At 41.3% G+C, this 17,071-nt stretch overlaps 2 protein-coding genes across 7 annotated transcripts in view; both read left to right on the plus strand.

Annotated features, from left to right (window-relative positions):
• tln1 (talin 1) overlaps positions 1 to 3,357 on the plus strand; it is a 41,530-nt gene extending 38,173 nt beyond the window's left edge. The window contains exons 56-57 of the mRNA XM_034709128.1: positions 1,562 to 1,687; positions 2,231 to 3,357. Coding sequence (XP_034565019.1) covers positions 1,562 to 1,687; positions 2,231 to 2,365 — 261 coding nt within the window. The 3' untranslated portion in view covers positions 2,366 to 3,357. The remainder of the gene's footprint in view (positions 1 to 1,561; positions 1,688 to 2,230) is intronic.
• An 876-nt stretch (positions 3,358 to 4,233) lies between these two features.
• Positions 4,234 to 16,590, plus strand: tpm2 (tropomyosin 2 (beta)). 6 transcript variants are annotated; one of them, XM_034710337.1, is made up of 10 exons: positions 4,234 to 4,372; positions 4,452 to 4,837; positions 9,106 to 9,231; positions 10,982 to 11,115; positions 11,450 to 11,567; positions 11,683 to 11,753; positions 13,635 to 13,710; positions 13,874 to 13,936; positions 14,185 to 14,254; positions 16,066 to 16,590. In XM_034710337.1, exons 2-10 carry the CDS (start codon positions 4,724 to 4,726, stop codon positions 16,146 to 16,148), a joined length of 855 nt encoding a protein of 284 aa, XP_034566228.1. In that variant the 5' UTR covers positions 4,234 to 4,372; positions 4,452 to 4,723; the 3' UTR covers positions 16,149 to 16,590. The 6 variants fall into 6 exon arrangements, with proteins under 6 accessions (XP_034566228.1, XP_034566232.1, XP_034566229.1 ...); XM_034710341.1 differs by lacking the exons at positions 4,234 to 4,372; positions 13,635 to 13,710; positions 16,066 to 16,590 and adding exons at positions 12,431 to 12,506; positions 14,617 to 14,844 and having other exon boundaries at positions 4,428 to 4,837; XM_034710338.1 differs by lacking the exons at positions 4,234 to 4,372; positions 16,066 to 16,590 and adding an exon at positions 14,617 to 14,840 and having other exon boundaries at positions 4,436 to 4,837.
• The last annotated feature ends 481 nt before the right edge of the window (positions 16,591 to 17,071 follow it).

Genomic DNA, 17,071 nt, shown 5'->3' on the forward strand with positions numbered 1-17,071 from the left:
TCAACATTGTTTGATAACAAGAGACTAGTGTGGCATGGGAACCCCCCCCCCCCCCCCCCCCCCCCCCCCCCTCTGCTGTAACATTTTAACATGGGGCTCTATGGGGACTGACTCACTGCAGGAGACACTCTAGTGGACACTGGAGGAACTGCAGGAGACACACTCTGGACACTTGAGGAAGTGCAATTTCCTGGACTTCCTCATTGGCGTCATTTTGTCACTGAAGTTGCTGCTTCTATAACACACACACCTTTACACCCGTGTGTATTCATCAGACTCACACCTTCCCCTTCAAAATAAAAGCTCAGGTAACAGGGTTACTGTTAACCTGTGTCCAAAATAATGGGCTGGTGGGAATTGTCTGATGTGTATGTGCTTGTAACAGCTGATACACACATGCAGTCAGAGTCTATAAATACTGTGCAGACAGTGTGTAGGGTTTCAGGTGAGCTATAGGATCAGACAGCTGCTGTTAGATCTGTTATTAGCTCAGGTAACCCTCACCTCAGAACCTGCTGATGTCACATTACTCTGTTTTTGTCCAGAGGTAATCTGTGAACTTATTCTGTTCTGGATTTACATCAAATAAAATCCATATTAGATAAAGATATGTTTCTTTGGAACTCTCGCTCCACTAAAGTTCTAAAGCTCTGTCGTTATAATTAGAACCTTTTGCTTGTTTGTCACTGAGATCACAGGCACGTTAAAAACAGCTTGTATCATCATGAACTGATTAATCCGCAGTCTTCCCTGACCTGTGTGAGAGTGAGAGATCCAGATCTCTGACTGTGTGTGTGTGTGGTGTGTTTGTGTGTGTGTGTGTGTGTGTGTGTGTGTGTGTGTGTGTGTGTGTGTGTGTGTGTGTGTGTGTGTGTGAGCGTGAGCACATCAGGTATTGGGTCCGGCCTGGCTCAGGTTCTCTGATCCAATCAGCAGCAGCTTATCGTCTGCTCTTCTGGGCCTGCAGCTGCTGCTCAGATAATTTCTCCACATTCAGGAGTGGAAACAATCCACAGAGAGAAACTCAACACCTGACCTATCATCACACTCTATATGTGCTCTCTCTGCATGCTGGGAGAGGGGTTAGCCTAGTGTTAGCTTGAGGCTGTGCTCACACTGTTTGGGTTTAAAGAGAGAAACATTCACCTGATTCTGAACACAGTCAGTCAGTCTCTTCCTGTAACATCACCTGTCTCAGGTGATGTTACAGTCAGAGACACACCTGAGTGTCTCACTCAGGTGTGTCTCTGACTGTAACACCAGTGTGTGTATATACACTGAACACATACTGTACACACACTGTATACACACAGTTCCTGTCCTTTCATAGAGACTCTTTCAGTGGCTCTTTTCTTTCAGACGCTCGGAGAGGAACAGGCTGAGATCACGATGCTTTTAGACTTTACTGTACGATCACACAAATCATGATGAACCTCATATTCTCTGTCTGTGTATTCTCTGACAAAGCTTGAAAGTTTCTCACTGTGCAGAACAAACTGCCCACTGACTGCCTCTCTCTCTCTCTTTCTGTGTGTGTGTGTGTGTGTGCCTCTCTCTGAAGGCTGCAGGTAATGCCGTGAAGCGAGCGTCTGACAACCTGGTAAAAGCGGCTCAGAAAGCAGCGTTTGACGCCCAGGATGATCAGGCTGTGGTGGTGAAGAGTAAAATGGTTGGAGGCATCGCACAGGTGAGTCACAGTGCAAAGGTACAGGTGTACATACTAAACGTGTAAACTATCGTACTCTCAGACTCCCCTTCTTACATTTCTCAACAATCCATGAAACAGAGAAAAAAAATCCATGAAATAAAACAAACAAACAAACCTGTCAGCTTTCAGTGGCTGCATTCAGTCAAAGAGAGGAGATGGGTCAATGTGCAACATTACAGCATGATGTAATCCCAGGTAACATTAAGTAATCCCAGGTAACATGATGTAATCCCAGGCAACATGAGGTAATCCCAGGTAACATGATATAATCTCAAGTAACATGATGTAATCTCAGGTAACAGGATGTAATCTCAGGTAGACTGAGGGGTCACTGAGGGGTCACTGAGAGGTCACTGTGGGGTCAGACTGAGGGGTCACTGAGGGGTCAGACTGAGGGGTCACTGAGGGATCACTGAGAGGTCACTGTTACTCTGCCTGGATAGGTGTCCTCAGGTCATGTGTTTGCGGCCAGTGTTTGACACTGTGTGTGTGTGTGTGTGTGTGTGTGTGTGTGTGTTTCAGATCATTGCAGCTCAGGAGGAGATGCTGAGGAAGGAAAGGGAGCTGGAAGAGGCGAGGAAGAGGCTGGCGACGATTCGACAGCAGCAGTACAAGTTCCTGCCATCTGAGCTGAGAGAGGATGGACAGGAGCAGTGAGACCAGGAGACCTGGACCCTCAGGATCTCCCAGGACCCCTCAAGCACACCCCCAGGACCCTTCAGAACCAACCAGTTTACCAAAAATATTCATAGAAGAGACCAGATCCACCTGTTGTCACCACACCTGTCTCTGTGAGGACAGAGAGGTGTCTGTACGCCTTATAAAGATATCTGTGCTTTCATATATCTGATCATTTACCTTTATATAAATATACATGTGTCTGTATTTCTCCTTCTTTGGTGTCTGCTGCATGTTTGAGCAGCCTGCCTGAGACAGGCTGCTCTCTGTATTTCCTATGCAAACACTGATGTTTGAATCTATGCAACTCTCTATGCAGACGATGTGTTAGTTTATGAAGATGTAGGAGTGTCTCAGTGTTTGTTTTAAAATCGTGATATTCAGTTTAATCTGAAAAAAGGACAAAATAAAGTGTTAAAGTTTAGATTTGGAACTTTGCGTCAGAACAAATCAGATAAAAACATTATTTTTATAAAGACGAGCTGTTTTTAATGTTTGTGTTCAGTATTGTCAGCAGCAGATTATTAGATTATCAGATTATTAGATTATTAGAATATTAGAGCAGTTTGTGTAAAGATGACGAAGCCATATATTTAACATCTGTTTGACTGTATTTGGTGCTCAGTGTTCTATTATTTCTGTGCTAATGTTAGCGGCTAACACCTTACACTCTTTATGATGATCACATGATGTTTCTACTTCCTGTATTAATGAGCAGCAGGTTAAATGGGCCTAAAACTTGTGACTGAGTGAGTCTCCCAAGTGCCTCCATCAGGTATCAATAAGTGATATCATTAACCTGTAAGAGCACTTCAGCAATAACATGACTGATCAAACCAGCGCTGACACGAACGTGTCTGATACGAACGTGTCTGTAATCCCACAGTGTGTATTTTTCTGCTCACGCTCTGTTTGTACGTCATCACTGTAACAAAGATTTATATCAATAAAGTTTCAGTCAAACGCTCTGAGTCTGATCTGTGCTGCAGATGATTCAATAAACTGTAAATAATTAATAATCTGTATGTAAGACTCAAACAGCTTCAGGTTGATCTCAGAGGCAGCCCCTCATACACACATAAACAAGTACTCATACTCGCACACAGACACACATACACGCACAAACACACACGCACAAAGACAAACACACGGACACATACACGCACTCACACAAACGCACACATACACAGACACACAAACGCACACATACACAGACACACACAAACACAAAAACTTGCACACACAAACAGACACACACATAGGGACACACACATACACGCACCTACACACTAAAGAGAGACCACGCAGACGCAGACTAACACACGCACAGACACATACTCGCACATAACACACAGGATCTGAGTCATGAAACGGTTTTAGGCTCTTTGTTTAACTGGACTGTGGTCACATGGAGCACACACACTGGATCTGGATCATGATCAGGTGACTGATTGATCAGGTGATTGATCAGGTGACTGAAGTATGAGCAGGTGGTCCCCCCCCTCTTTCCTCTCTCTCTTTCCTCTCTCTCTGTCTCTCTCTCTCTCTCTCTGTGTCTCTCTCTCTCTGTCTCTCTCTCTCTCTCTCTCTCTCCCCTCTCTCTCTCTCTCTCTGTCTCACTCTTTCTCTCTGTGTTGCCTGTCTCTGTCTCTCTCTCTGTCTCTCTCCTCTCTCCTCTCCTCAGTCTCCTCTCTCTCTCTCTCCTCTCTGGCCTCTCTCCTCTCTCTCTCCTCTCTCTCCGCTCTCTCTCCTGTGGCCTCTCTCTCTGTGCTCTCTCTCCTCTCTCTCTTCTCTCTCATCTCTCTCTCTCTCTCTCTCTCTCTCTCTCTTCATTAAAAGTAAACCCTAAACATAAATTGTGTTAATCAATGAGCTCATGCAGGAGAAGGATCTGTTTTAGAGCTGGGACTAACAGTAATCTGGATTAATCTGCTGATCGATGAATCCGTTGATTGTAAATCAATGAGCCAGATGATAAATGTGCAGGTTACTAAACATCTGAGCAGCAGATCTTTAAACAGGAGACCTCACCTGTCAGGTAGTTTAACCTCTACATGTCCCTCAGGTCACTTCCACATGGGGATCCTTTACCTCTACAGGGTCCTGCAGGTGGATCAGATGAGGCACGTGGTCCGAGCAGACCTGATTTATTCCAGCGCGTCACGCGCGCTCTGCCCTCCGCGCTGCCTAAATATGGGAACGTCCTCGCGCAGATTCACTGGGCTCGTGCAGCTGCTGCTCCATCCTCCGTCCCGTCACACACCGAGCGGTGCTCCCCTCTCTGTCCGGACCAGCAGCCTCTTTCTCCCGCTGTGAGGAACCCAAACAACCGCCAACATGGAGGCCATCAAGAAGAAGATGCAGATGCTGAAGCTGGACAAGGAGAACGCGATAGACCGAGCTGAGCAGGCCGAGGGGGACAAGAAGGGGGCCGAGGACAAGTGCAAACAGGTACAACACCTCTAACATGACCTCTTACTGAAGAATCAGAGTCACTCTGAACAGATGTGTCACCAGAGAGGCACGAGACACACAGGTGAGATACCTGGTCTAACTTTTCAAAAGTCACAGATGTTTAATCAAAGGGGCAGAGGAGAGGTGCAAACAGGTACAACACCTCATTCACTCTAATTAATGAAGCCTGCCACTTTAAACAGGTGTGATAATAAATAGGAGTTCAGAGCACAGAGAGGGTGCTGCCTCTAAACAGAGATAAACTCTAATAACACCTTTACCTCTGATTGACCTGGTCAGAGCACAGAGAGGCCTGAAGTCTTTTAAACAACAGAGCAAAAAGGACAAACTGAATAGCATCAAATATAAGACAGCACAGGAGGCGTCTTTAACAGGAGATCACTGGAATTCTGGTATTCTGTGTAATCGTTCAAACACACACACACACACACACACACACACACACACACACACACACACATCTCTGTTTTATTTTTGATGATGAAGTGATGATGGACTCAGTGAACAGCGGAGACGATCTGCTGCTCACCGTTTGACCATAAATAGAAAACAAGCAGAGAGCTGATCCTCTGAGCTCCAACACATCACTTCACCCAGGACAGGAGATTCACACCTGTGTGTGTGTGTGTGTGTGTGTGTGTGTGTGTGTGTGTGTGTGTGTTTGGGGATCCCACTTCAGTAAAGTCCCAGTGATACATTCCCCATCCAGCTGTTAAACCTGTTTCTTCAGGAGAGGAGGATCACTGTCATCCAAACACACCAACACTTCATTTATCATCCAGTTATACAGTTATTACAGTTTTTATTACAGTTGTTATTACAGTTATAACAATAGTTATTATTACAGTTGTTATTACAGTTGTTATTACAGTTGTTATTAAAGTCATTATAACAGTTATTATTACAGTTATAATAATGGATGTTATTACAGTTATAATAACAGTTATTATTTACAGTTATAATAACAGCTTATTACAGTTATAATAACAGTTATTATTTACAGTTATAATAACTGTTATAACAGTTATAACAGTTATCATTTACAGTTATAATAACAGTAATTATTACAGTTATTATAAGAGTATTATAACAGCCCGGACCTGTGTTCACCTGAGTGTTCACCTAGACCCAGCCCTGCAGGATCACAGTTTACAGCCCAGACCTGTGTTCACCTGAGTGTTCACCTAGACCCAGCCCTGCAGGATCACAGTTTACAGCCCGGACCTGTGTTCACCTGAGTGTTCACCTAGACCCAGCCCTGCAGGATCACAGCTTACAGCCCGGACCTGTGTTCACCTGAGTGCTCACCTAGACCCAGGCCTGCAGGATCACAGCTTACAACCTGGACCTGTGTTCACCTGAGTGCTCACTTAGACCAAGTCCTGCAGGATCACAGCTTACAACCCGGACCTGTGTTCACCTGAGTGTTCACCTAGACCAAGTCCTGCAGGATCACAGTTTACAGCCCGGACCTGTGTTCACCTGAGTGTTCACCTAGACCCGACCCAGATGTTTTTATGTTATAGAGCAGCAGATGATATTTTTCTATTTTACAGAGCAGTAGATGGTGTTTTTATTTTATAGAGCTGCAGATGATGTTTTTGTTTAACAGAGCTGCAGATGATGTTTTTATTTAACAGAGCTGCAGATGATGTTTTTATTTAACAGAGCAGTAGATGGTGTTTTTATTTTATAGAGCTGCAGATGATGTTTTTGTTTAACAGAGCTGCAGATGATGTTTTTATTTAACAGAGCTGCAGATGATGTTTTTATTTTACAGAGCAGTAGATATGTTATTTTACAGAGCTGGAGATGATGTTTTTATTTTACAGAGCAGTAGATGATGTTTTTATTTTACAGAGCAGTAGATGATGTTTTTATTTTACAGAGCTGCAGATGATGTTTTTATTTTACAGAGCAGTAGATGGTGTTTTTATTTTATAGAGCTGCAGATGATGTTTTTGTTTAACAGAGCTGCAGATGATGTTTTTATTTAACAGAGCTGCAGATGATGTTTTTATTTTACAGAGCAGTAGATATGTTATTTTACAGAGCAGTAGATGATGTTTTTATTTTACAGAGCAGTAGATGATGTTTTTATTTTACAGAACTGTAGATGATGTTTTTATTTTACAGAGCAGTAGATGATGTTTTTATTTTATAGAGCAGTATATGATGTTTATGTTACAGAGCAGTAGATGATGTTTTTATTTTACAGAGCAGTAGATGATGTTTTTATTTTACAGAGCTGTAGATGATGTTTTTATTTTATAGAGCAGTAGATGATGTTTTTATTTTATAGAGCAGTATATGATGTTTATGTTACAGAGCAGCAGATGATGTTTTTATTTTATAGAGCAGTATATGATGTTTATGTTACAGAGCAGTAGATGATGTTTTTATTTTATAGAGCAGTATATGATGTTTATGGTACAGAGTAGTAGATGATGTTTTTATTTTATAGAGCAGTAGATGATGTTTATGTTACAGAGCAGTAGATGATGTTTTTATATTACAGAGCTGCAGATGATGTTTTTATTTTATAGAGCAGTAGATGATGTTTCTGTTACAGAGCAGTAGATGATGTTTTTATATTACAGAGCAGTAGATGATGTTTTTATTTTATAGAGCAGTAGATGATGTTTTTATTTTACAGAGCTGCAGATGATGTTTTTATTTTACAGAGCTGCAGATGATGTTTTTATTTTACAGAGCAGTAAATTATGTTTTTATTTTACAGAGCTGCAGATGATGTTTTTATTTTACAGAGCAGTATATGATGTTTATGTTACAGTGCAGTAGATGATGTTTTTATGTTACAATGCAGTGGATGATGTTTATGTTACAGTGCAGTGGTGTCTATTTCTGCCCAGCCTTCTCTGAATTGTTGTCACAAAGACAGTTGCGGCTGTTCTTCCCTCAGTGTGGACTGGAGGCTCAGGAGCACGGGGCTATTTGAGACACAGATGCCTTACATGGAGTCGGACTGTCAGTGAGATATAGAGCGGACATTTGTCCGGGACATTGTCGTGAGGCTGCATCATTAACTGCCGTCTTTTAATAGTCTGCAGCCTGTTGTTCAAATGGGAGCGACTGAAACAATCTCTGGACACCAGCCACGGATTACTAAAGACTCCAGACCATCTCCCCATGAACCAGAAAATACTGAGAGGTCTGCTCACAACAGGTGTATTCTGAGGGGAGCATGAATATTCCCTGTTATCACAGTGATCTAAATCAGAAAGGTTCATCCTCTGTGGAGCAACAACCTGAATGTTCAATGTCAAGGCTCTTTGTGCGTCAGATCCTATGATCGATTCAGTCAGAGGAACAAAAAACCACTGCATGGAAAATGAACCAGAGGCAGCACGAGGGGCCACAACTGATCAGTCAGCATGTATACACACTTTGGGCGGGGCTTAATGGTGATAACTGTTGTATCACCTGAACTCTTTCAGGGTAGGTATTATATTTGGTGCACCTGTGTGGATGTAATGTCTCGAAGTTCAGGACAGGTCTGGCTCTATTTGGCCTGTAGGTGGTGCTGTAGCAGCATTATACCAAAGGGATAAACCTGCGGGTGTCTGAGAATCCGTCTGTGGTCTGGATTTTAAAGCAGCTGCTCATCATCAACTCCATATATCCAATAATTTCCTACACACCTGGATGGTTTATTTAAATAGGACTAACTGGACTTTAGTGCTAAGTGATCTGATGAACAGCTTAAAGACTTGAATTTGAAACTTAAGGTTAAAGCTTCGATCTCAAACATTCAGTTTCATCTTTATTTCATCAAAATACAGAAATTAAAAAAAAGGAACATTAGAGTGTATAACATATGCTTTTGGTTTGGTTATTTTGATGATTTGAGATCAAAACATTAAGATAAAGTTTTAGTTTCATGCTTCTTGTTTTATGGCAGAGTTTATTTTTCTTTCAGACTCATATACAGAGAGGATTTCCCTCACAGGAACATCTATCATTCAAACAATCTTTATATGTACAGCACCAATTTGTAACAACCGTAACAACCTGTTAATGGACTCTCTGTCAGAGGAGGTCCTCACTGTTAGATTCCTTACAGCAGAGACCCAACATCAACACACAATAACCACAGCAAGGGGTACAAAGTTATGATGTTTATGATCTTAATGAGTCTTGTTTTCTTCATCTGTTACATCTGTCATAGACCAGCATTCAATATGTTTTCCTCTGTGTTCGTGTGTGTGTGTGTGTGTGTGTAGCTGGAGGAGGAGCTGCTGGGTCTTCAGAAGAAGCTGAAGGGTGTGGAGGATGAGCTCGATAAATACTCAGAGTCTCTGAAGGACGCTCAGGAGAAGCTGGAGCAGGCTGAGAAGAAAGCTACAGATGTGAGTGAGGGGCTGGTTCAAAGGTCATATGGCTGAGGTCAAAGGTGACAGTAATTAATAAGTGTGATCACATAGATCCTCTCCAGGGACACAATGTGTTGTTTCATTAAGAAACAAAAACAAAACATCACATTTCTTACTGTTAGAGCACCGAAGCCCAGGGAGACTAGCAACCACACCATGGAAGCTAACAGGGATCCTAATCAATAATCAATCATTAAAGTATATCTTATCTTAAGAAAATAGAACAAGGCGTGATACCATACTAACATGGGACTCAGCATGTACTTTTATACTTCCCACATTGAGGCTGAATAACTTGTGCATGTTTATATTTGATTTAGAAATGTTGGTTAAGACTCAGGTCGTCCTTTGTCTGGATATTTTATCATGTGTCAGACATCTCAGCATTGATGCCCATATAAAGAGCAGAAACCGGAGAGGAGAGGAGAGGAGAGGAGAGGAGAGGAGAGTCCTAATCCTGAGAGGAGTGAGACCTCTCTCCAGAGATTTTACCAAACATGGAAGAGAAACAAACACAGAGACTATTCATCCTACAACTATTCATCCTACAACTAAACTTTTCATCCTACAACTAAACTATTCATCCTACAACTAAACTATTCATCCTACAACTAAGATATTCATCCTACAACTAAACTATTCATCCTACAACTAAACTATTCATCCTACAACTAAGATATTCATCCTACAACTAAACTATTCATCCTACAACTAAGATATTCATCCTACAACTAAACTATTCATCCTACAACTAAGATATTCATCCTACAACTAAACTATTCATCCTACAACTAAACTATTCATCCACACCTCACTAAAAGAAACAAGTTTAATGATCTGAGGCACTTAAAGAGTCAAATGGTCCGACTCCCTGGAAAACGGTGGACCTGTAACCTTAAGAAGCATGTGTTGACGCTGTTACCAGGGAGACAGGTAGGCGCAGGTGAGCAGCAGCAGAGGTGAGTGTAGGTAGACACGATGGCGGCCTTCAGCTCAATAGAAGCAGTTCGCAGGAAGATTCAGAGTCTGCAGCAGGTTGCCTTCGAAGCAGAGGACCGAGCTGATCTGCTGCAGGAGGAGGCGGACACGGAGAGAGGGGCCAGAGAGAGGGTAACACACCTGGAAACACAGATACTCCTCCGTTTCAGAAGCTTATGAACTTTATAAACTTTTAAACTTTAGTGTAAAAAGTAAATATTATTAAAACTGTCAGTTTATAAAAGCAAAGGGTCGCTTTGAAGTAATAACCTCATACTGAAACTGTTGCATGATGTCCAACAGTGGAACTACATGAAGAGCCAAATGTAAACTGAACCTCAGAGCATGTACGGCTTCACTCACAGAGTACATGTCCGTTCAAACACGCTAACATAAGCTAACATTAGCTAACATGAGCTAATATTTATTAATGGTGATAATTTCTCTCCTTTGAACTTTTGTCTCTTTTTGTCTCTTTTATTTGATATCAAACTTTAATATCACAGCAGAACCTTTTTAACATGAACATAGAGACTCTGTCAGCATCAGTCTGAAGAACAGGTGAGGTGACATCATTGAACCAACCTGCTGGTGTCACATTTAAAACATGAATGAGAGGAAGTGTTTTTCTACTCATCATTCAGTCAGCTGTTCTAAAGGGAGCCAGGTTTAACTGAACCGAGACCCCTGTAACTAATTATTTATGTGTGTGTGTGTGTGTGTGTGTGTGTGTGTGTGTGTCCTGCAGGCTGAAGCTGAGGTGGCGTCTCTGAACAGGAGAATCCAGCTGGTGGAGGAGGAGTTGGACCGAGCTCAGGAGAGACTGGCGACGGCGCTGCAGAAACTGGAGGAGGCAGAGAAAGCTGCAGACGAGAGCGAGAGGTGAAGACATGCGTTTATATTTAAATGATCTGTTAACATGTTAATTTATATAAACATCTATATAAAGATATCTCTCTGCATATATATACACACATAAATATATGTACATATGTGTAAACACACACACACACACACAAACACACACACACACCCTGCACTGTAAATTTTTACATGGTGTGGTCAATAAAAACACCTAAAGGGTTCACATACTTTTTCTTGCAACTGTATGTGTGTGTGTGTGTTGGTGTGTGTGTGTGTGTGTGTGTGTGTGTGTGTGTGTGTGTGTCCTCCTGAAGGACACTAATTAAACTGAACTACTCCTCCTCCTCCTCAGAGGGATGAAGGTGATAGAGAACAGAGCGTCGAAAGACGAGGAAAAAATGGAGATCCAGGAGATGCAGCTAAAGGAGGCCAAACACATTGCAGAAGAGGCAGACCGTAAATATGAGGAGGTGATAATACACAACAATGATAAACAAAAGCAACACACAATACACACCAGTAATACACAAAAACACAACAACAGACATTACTATACAGTTTGTGCTTGTGTGTGTGTGTGTGTAGGTGGCTCGTAAGCTGGTGATCCTGGAGGGGGATCTGGAGCGTTCAGAGGAGCGAGCTGAGGTGGCTGAGGCGTAAGTTTACACACGCCTGACTCTCTGTATTATTAATGATGTCATAACACAGGTCATGTGATCTGAGCTGTCATAGCACAGGTCATGTGATCCGGGCAGTCGCAGCACAGGTCACGTGATCCGAGCTGTCGTAGCACAGGTCACGTGATCCGAGCTGTCGTAGCACAGGTCACGTGATCCGAGCTGTCGTAGCACAGGTCACCTGATCGGAGCTGTCGTAGAACAGGTCATGTGACCTCTTTCCTCACAGCAGTGTATTTGTTCAGGTAGCAAGGTCTGTAATGAAATTGTGCTGTTATTGGTTTGAGCTGGATCAGCTGACAGCTTCTGAGTCTCTGATAGGTCGACTCACCTTTCCTGGACTAACAGAGATCAGGTTATTTACCTGACTTTGACAGCAGCATTGTTTTAATCTGCATGGAGAAACTAACCACACACTCACACACACAATACATACAGCATACACACACACACCTTACACAAACGTACACACACCGTACCAAGCACACACACGCAAACACAAACTGTACACACATATGTAAAACACACATGCATCTAAGACACTCAGAATCAGAAACTGTAAACACACACACACACACCCTTCACCTGAGTGTGTTATAATATGATGCATAACATGAACACACAGCCCCACTAACACCCCCCCCCCCTCCCTGCAGCAGGGTGAGGGATCTGGAAGAGGAGCTCAGACTCATGGACCAGAATATGAAATCCATGATGTGCGGAGAGGAAGAGGTACTGATCCTGATTCTAAATCTAATCCTGATTCTAGATCTGATCCTGATTCTTAATCAGATCCTTATTCTGATTCAAAATCTGTTCCTGATCCTGATTCTATATCTGATCCTGATTCTAAAACTGATCCTGATCCTGATTTTGAACCTGATACTGATTCTAAATCTGTTCCTGATCCTACATCTGATCCTATTTTTAAATCTAAATCTGACTTTTTAAAATCCTAATCCGGATTCTAAATCTGATCTTGCTCATTGTCCTAATCCTAATCCTGATTCTAAGTATTTTCCTGATCCTACATCTGATTCTGATTCTACATCTGATCTTGCTGCTTATCCTAATCCTAATCCTGACTCCAAGTCTGTTCCTGATCCTACATGTGATTCTGATTCTAAATCTGATCCTTATTCTACATCAAAATCTGATTCTTATTCTATAGGTCTAAATCAAATCCTGATTCCAAATCGAATCTTGATCCTGATTCTAAATTAAATCTTGGTGGTACATCTGATACTGATTCTAAATATATTCTATTCCTGAGTCTAAACCTGATTTTGATTCTAAATCTAATCCCAATTCTATATCTGATCCTGATTCTAAATCGGATACTTATTCTACATCTGATACTGATTATAAATCATAATCTGTTCCTGATTCTTAATCTGATCCTGATTCTATATCTAATCCTGATTTAAAAACTAATCCGGATCCTGACTATAAATCTGATCCTGATTCTATATCTGATTCTGATTCTATATCTAATCCCAATCCTGATTGTAAATCTGATCCTGATTCTATAGCTGATCCTGATTCTACATGTGATCCTCATTCTAAATCATAATCTGATCCTGATTCTTAATTTGATCTTGATTCTATATCTAATTCTGATTCTATATCTGATCCTGATTCTAAATCTAATTCTGATCCTGATTCTAAATCTAATCCCAATCCTGATTTTTCAAAACTGGTCCTGATTCTATATCTGATCATCCGCCTTCTTCTCCTCATCCTCCTCCTCCTCCTCCTTCTCTTCCTCCTTCTCTTCCTCCTCCTCCTCCTCCTCCTTTTCCTTCTCTTCCTCCTCCTCTTCCTCCTCCTCCTCTTCTTCCTCTTACTCGTGTTGCTCAGTAAATCTGGTGATCTGGAGGAAGAGCTGAAAAATGTAACCAACAACCTGAAGTCTCTGGAGGCTCAGGCTGAGAAGGTAGAGTATGTATTTGTGTGTGGGTCTCCGTGGGTGTGTGTATGTGCGTGTGTGTCAGGTGTTCATCACGTCAGGAGATCCTTTTAAACTCACTGACGAGGTCTCTGTGTGTGTATACATTGTTATATTAATGTTTCAATGTGTGTGTGCGTGTGTGGTACAGTACTCGCAGAAGGAGGATAAATACGAAGAGGAGATCAGAGTTCTCACCGAAAAACTGAAAGAGGTAAAATCAGCAATGACATGAAGTGTGTTTATTGTTTTACATGTCAGGTGTGTTTCCTGTGCTTTACTTCCTGTGAGCTCAGACTGATCCCTCCGGTAATGTGCAGTGCCCCCTGCTGGTCTGAGGCCGAACTGCAGTCTGAGCTCCAAGTGTCCTCAGTATAAACTGAAATATATGTGTGTGTGTTTGTCACTGTGTGTGTGTGTGTGTGTGTGTGTGTGTGTGTGTGTGTGTGTGTGTGTGTACAGGCTGAGACTCGTGCAGAGTTTGCAGAGAGATCTGTGGCCAAACTGGAGAAGACCATTGATGATCTGGAAGGTAACAAGCCTGTCACTCGACTGTCATTTTTAAAAATCAGGAGACATTCTTACAGGTGTATCCAGGTGTTTACAGGTGTTTACATGTGTTTACATGTGTATCCAGGTGTTTACATGTGTAGCCAGGAGTTTACAGGTGTATCCAGGTGTTTACAGGTGTTTAGGTGTATACAGGTGTTAACTCAGAGAAACACTGCGTGCCATGTGATGCAAATTTAAGCCTTTACCTCTTATCTCACTTCCTGTTTCTTCACCTTTTACCTTCTGCCTTGTGTGTGTGTGTCTCTGTGTGTCTGTGTATGTCTGTGTGTGCGTGTGTGTCTCTCTCTTTGTGTGTGTGTGTGTGTGTGTGTGTGTGTGTAGATGAGGTGTATGCTCAGAAGCTGAAGGGTAAAGCTCTCAGTGAGGAGCTTGATCTCGCCCTCAACGACATGACCACCCTGTAGCTGCTCTCTTACTCCTGCCTCCACCTGCCCAACCTGCTCACTACACCTGCACCCCCTTTCCCCCTTACCCCTCCTCACATGTGTGTGTCTTGTTCTCCTTATGATAAAGTTACCCCCTCCCTCTGTCTGTAATAAATCTTTTAAAGCTCTTTGACTTCCTGTTTCCTCCTGTCTTCTTCTTCTGGTTTTTCTGCTTCATTTCAGGCTGGTATTGATTATTAAAGATCATTTTAGGTATGTCAGAAACATATTCAGTCTCCTGGCAGTAATATTTTAAGTGTTTTCTGAGCCGCACAGATGTGAAACGATCACATGCAGATAGCAGGAAACAGTGGTTCAGGCAGATTTAGAAAACATATAATGTCATCATTTGTCCAGCAGAGGGCACACAGGAGTCCGGTCGTCTGAGGTCTTTTCATGCATCAGTGAGCCGCTCACACTGCAGGACACACTGAACTGATGAATTCATGAACAAAAGGACTGGACGAATGAATTAAAGGATTATTTACAGAATGAATGATAACAGTTCAAAAATGCATGAAGCTGAGCCCAAGCATTATGATTACAATAATTTCATTATCATTCATTTATTAGCATTATAAGTGTAAATATAATTATTATTAATAAAATTAGTATTACAAAGTTAGTATTATTACTTCTATAATTATCATTATTAGTATTATTATTTTAAATATATTTATTGTTATTATTGTAATAATTATTGTTAATATTATGAGACATTATCATAATACACTAGTATTGTAAGCATAAATACTCAAAAAAATGAATTACTATTATTTAATAATGCAACAAATATTACAGATGAACGTATTGATCACTTACCAGACTCTGATTTACATATTGATCAGTCTGTGGTTTACATATTGATCAATGATCAGTCTGTGATGTATGTTATTTTGAAGACAAGTGGAGCCAAACAGAGATTCACGAGAGAGCTGGTCACAACATATATCATTCTTCATTTCCCCGGATCAATCTGAGTTTATAATGGTCATAGTAATGACAACAACAACAATACCAACAATAATAATAACAGTGATCATGATTATACTCAGTGTAGCTGAACAGACTGATCTGAAGTCTCTATAAACCAAATCACACAAGTCAGCTGATTACGACAACACACACACACACACACACACACACACACACACACACACACACACACACACACACACACACACACACACACACACACACACACTATTTCTCTCAGATATGTCTGTGATATATCTTTATACCCAGTTCAGTCCGTCTTTTAGTTGAAGAGTCAAACACACATGGACATTGTAGCACCTGTTTCTGTTCATGTGTTCCAGTCTCACTTGTGTCTTTCTTCCTGCAGAGAAACTGGCTCAGGCCAAAGAGGAGAACTTGGACATGCACCAGGTCCTGGACCAGACCCTGTTGGAGCTCAACAACATGTAGAGATCTGATCCATGACCTAATCAATAATCTGACCATTACCCTGATCAATACCCTGGTCAATAATCTGATTATTACCCTGATCAATACCCTGGTCAATAATCTGATTATTACCCTGATCAATACCCTGGTCAATAATCTGACCATTACCCTGATCAATACCCTGGTCCAAAGTCTGACCAAAACCTAGCTATACCTTGATCAATGATCTTACCAACAGCCTGACCAATGATCTGACAATTACCCTAATCAATACCCTGAACAATTAGATGAAAACAGCTGTTTGTATAAAAACAAAGTTTGAGGAGTTATTGAATCTGTGGACCAAAATAACTGTTCTGTGTCACTACACGCAGTTGAACAATGAAGCACACAAGTTCTGAAACAAGATCCTGTCCAATAAACTGATCAATAAACTGTTCAATAAACTGATCAATAAACTGTTCATTTAATTGTTTAATTAACTTTTCATGAAACTATGTTCAGTAAAGGTTCTAATCATCAGTAAAGGTTCTAATCATCAGCAAAGGTTCTGATCATCAGTAAAGGTTCTAATCATCAGTAAAGGTTCTAATCATCAGTTAATGTTCTAATCATCAGTAAAGGTTCTGATCATCAATAAAGGTTCTAACCATCAGTGAGGGTCTAACTATCAGTAAAAGGTCTTATCATCAGTAAAGGTTCTGATCATCAGTTATGGTTCTGATCATCAGTTAAAGTTCCTATCATGATTTAATCTAATGTGATTTAATCTTATCTAAACCAGTGAATAATCTTTGGGATGTTCTCTGTGCTTTATTACAGCATTACTACATGATCACAATAAGGAGCTGGTCTGTATGTTTATATGTATGTACTGCTTATGTGTGAATGGACACCTGTTAGTATGTATGTAGCTAAACACCTGATTGATCATTTAGATTTTA

This window comes from Notolabrus celidotus, chromosome 19 (assembly GCF_009762535.1).
Source record: "Notolabrus celidotus isolate fNotCel1 chromosome 19, fNotCel1.pri, whole genome shotgun sequence".
NCBI lineage: Eukaryota > Metazoa > Chordata > Actinopteri > Labriformes > Labridae > Notolabrus > Notolabrus celidotus.

Coding starts and splice junctions, on each gene's coding strand:
- tpm2 (XM_034710337.1), top strand. CDS start 4,724: ATGGAGGCCATCAAGAAGAAGATGCAGATGCTGAAGCTGGACAAGGAG. Junction 9,232..10,981: donor CTGAGAAGAAAGCTACAGAT/GTGAGTGAGGGG, acceptor TGTGTCCTGCAG/GCTGAAGCTGAGGTGGCGTC. Junction 11,754..13,634: donor CGAGCTGAGGTGGCTGAGGC/GTAAGTTTACAC, acceptor CGTGTTGCTCAG/TAAATCTGGTGATCTGGAGG.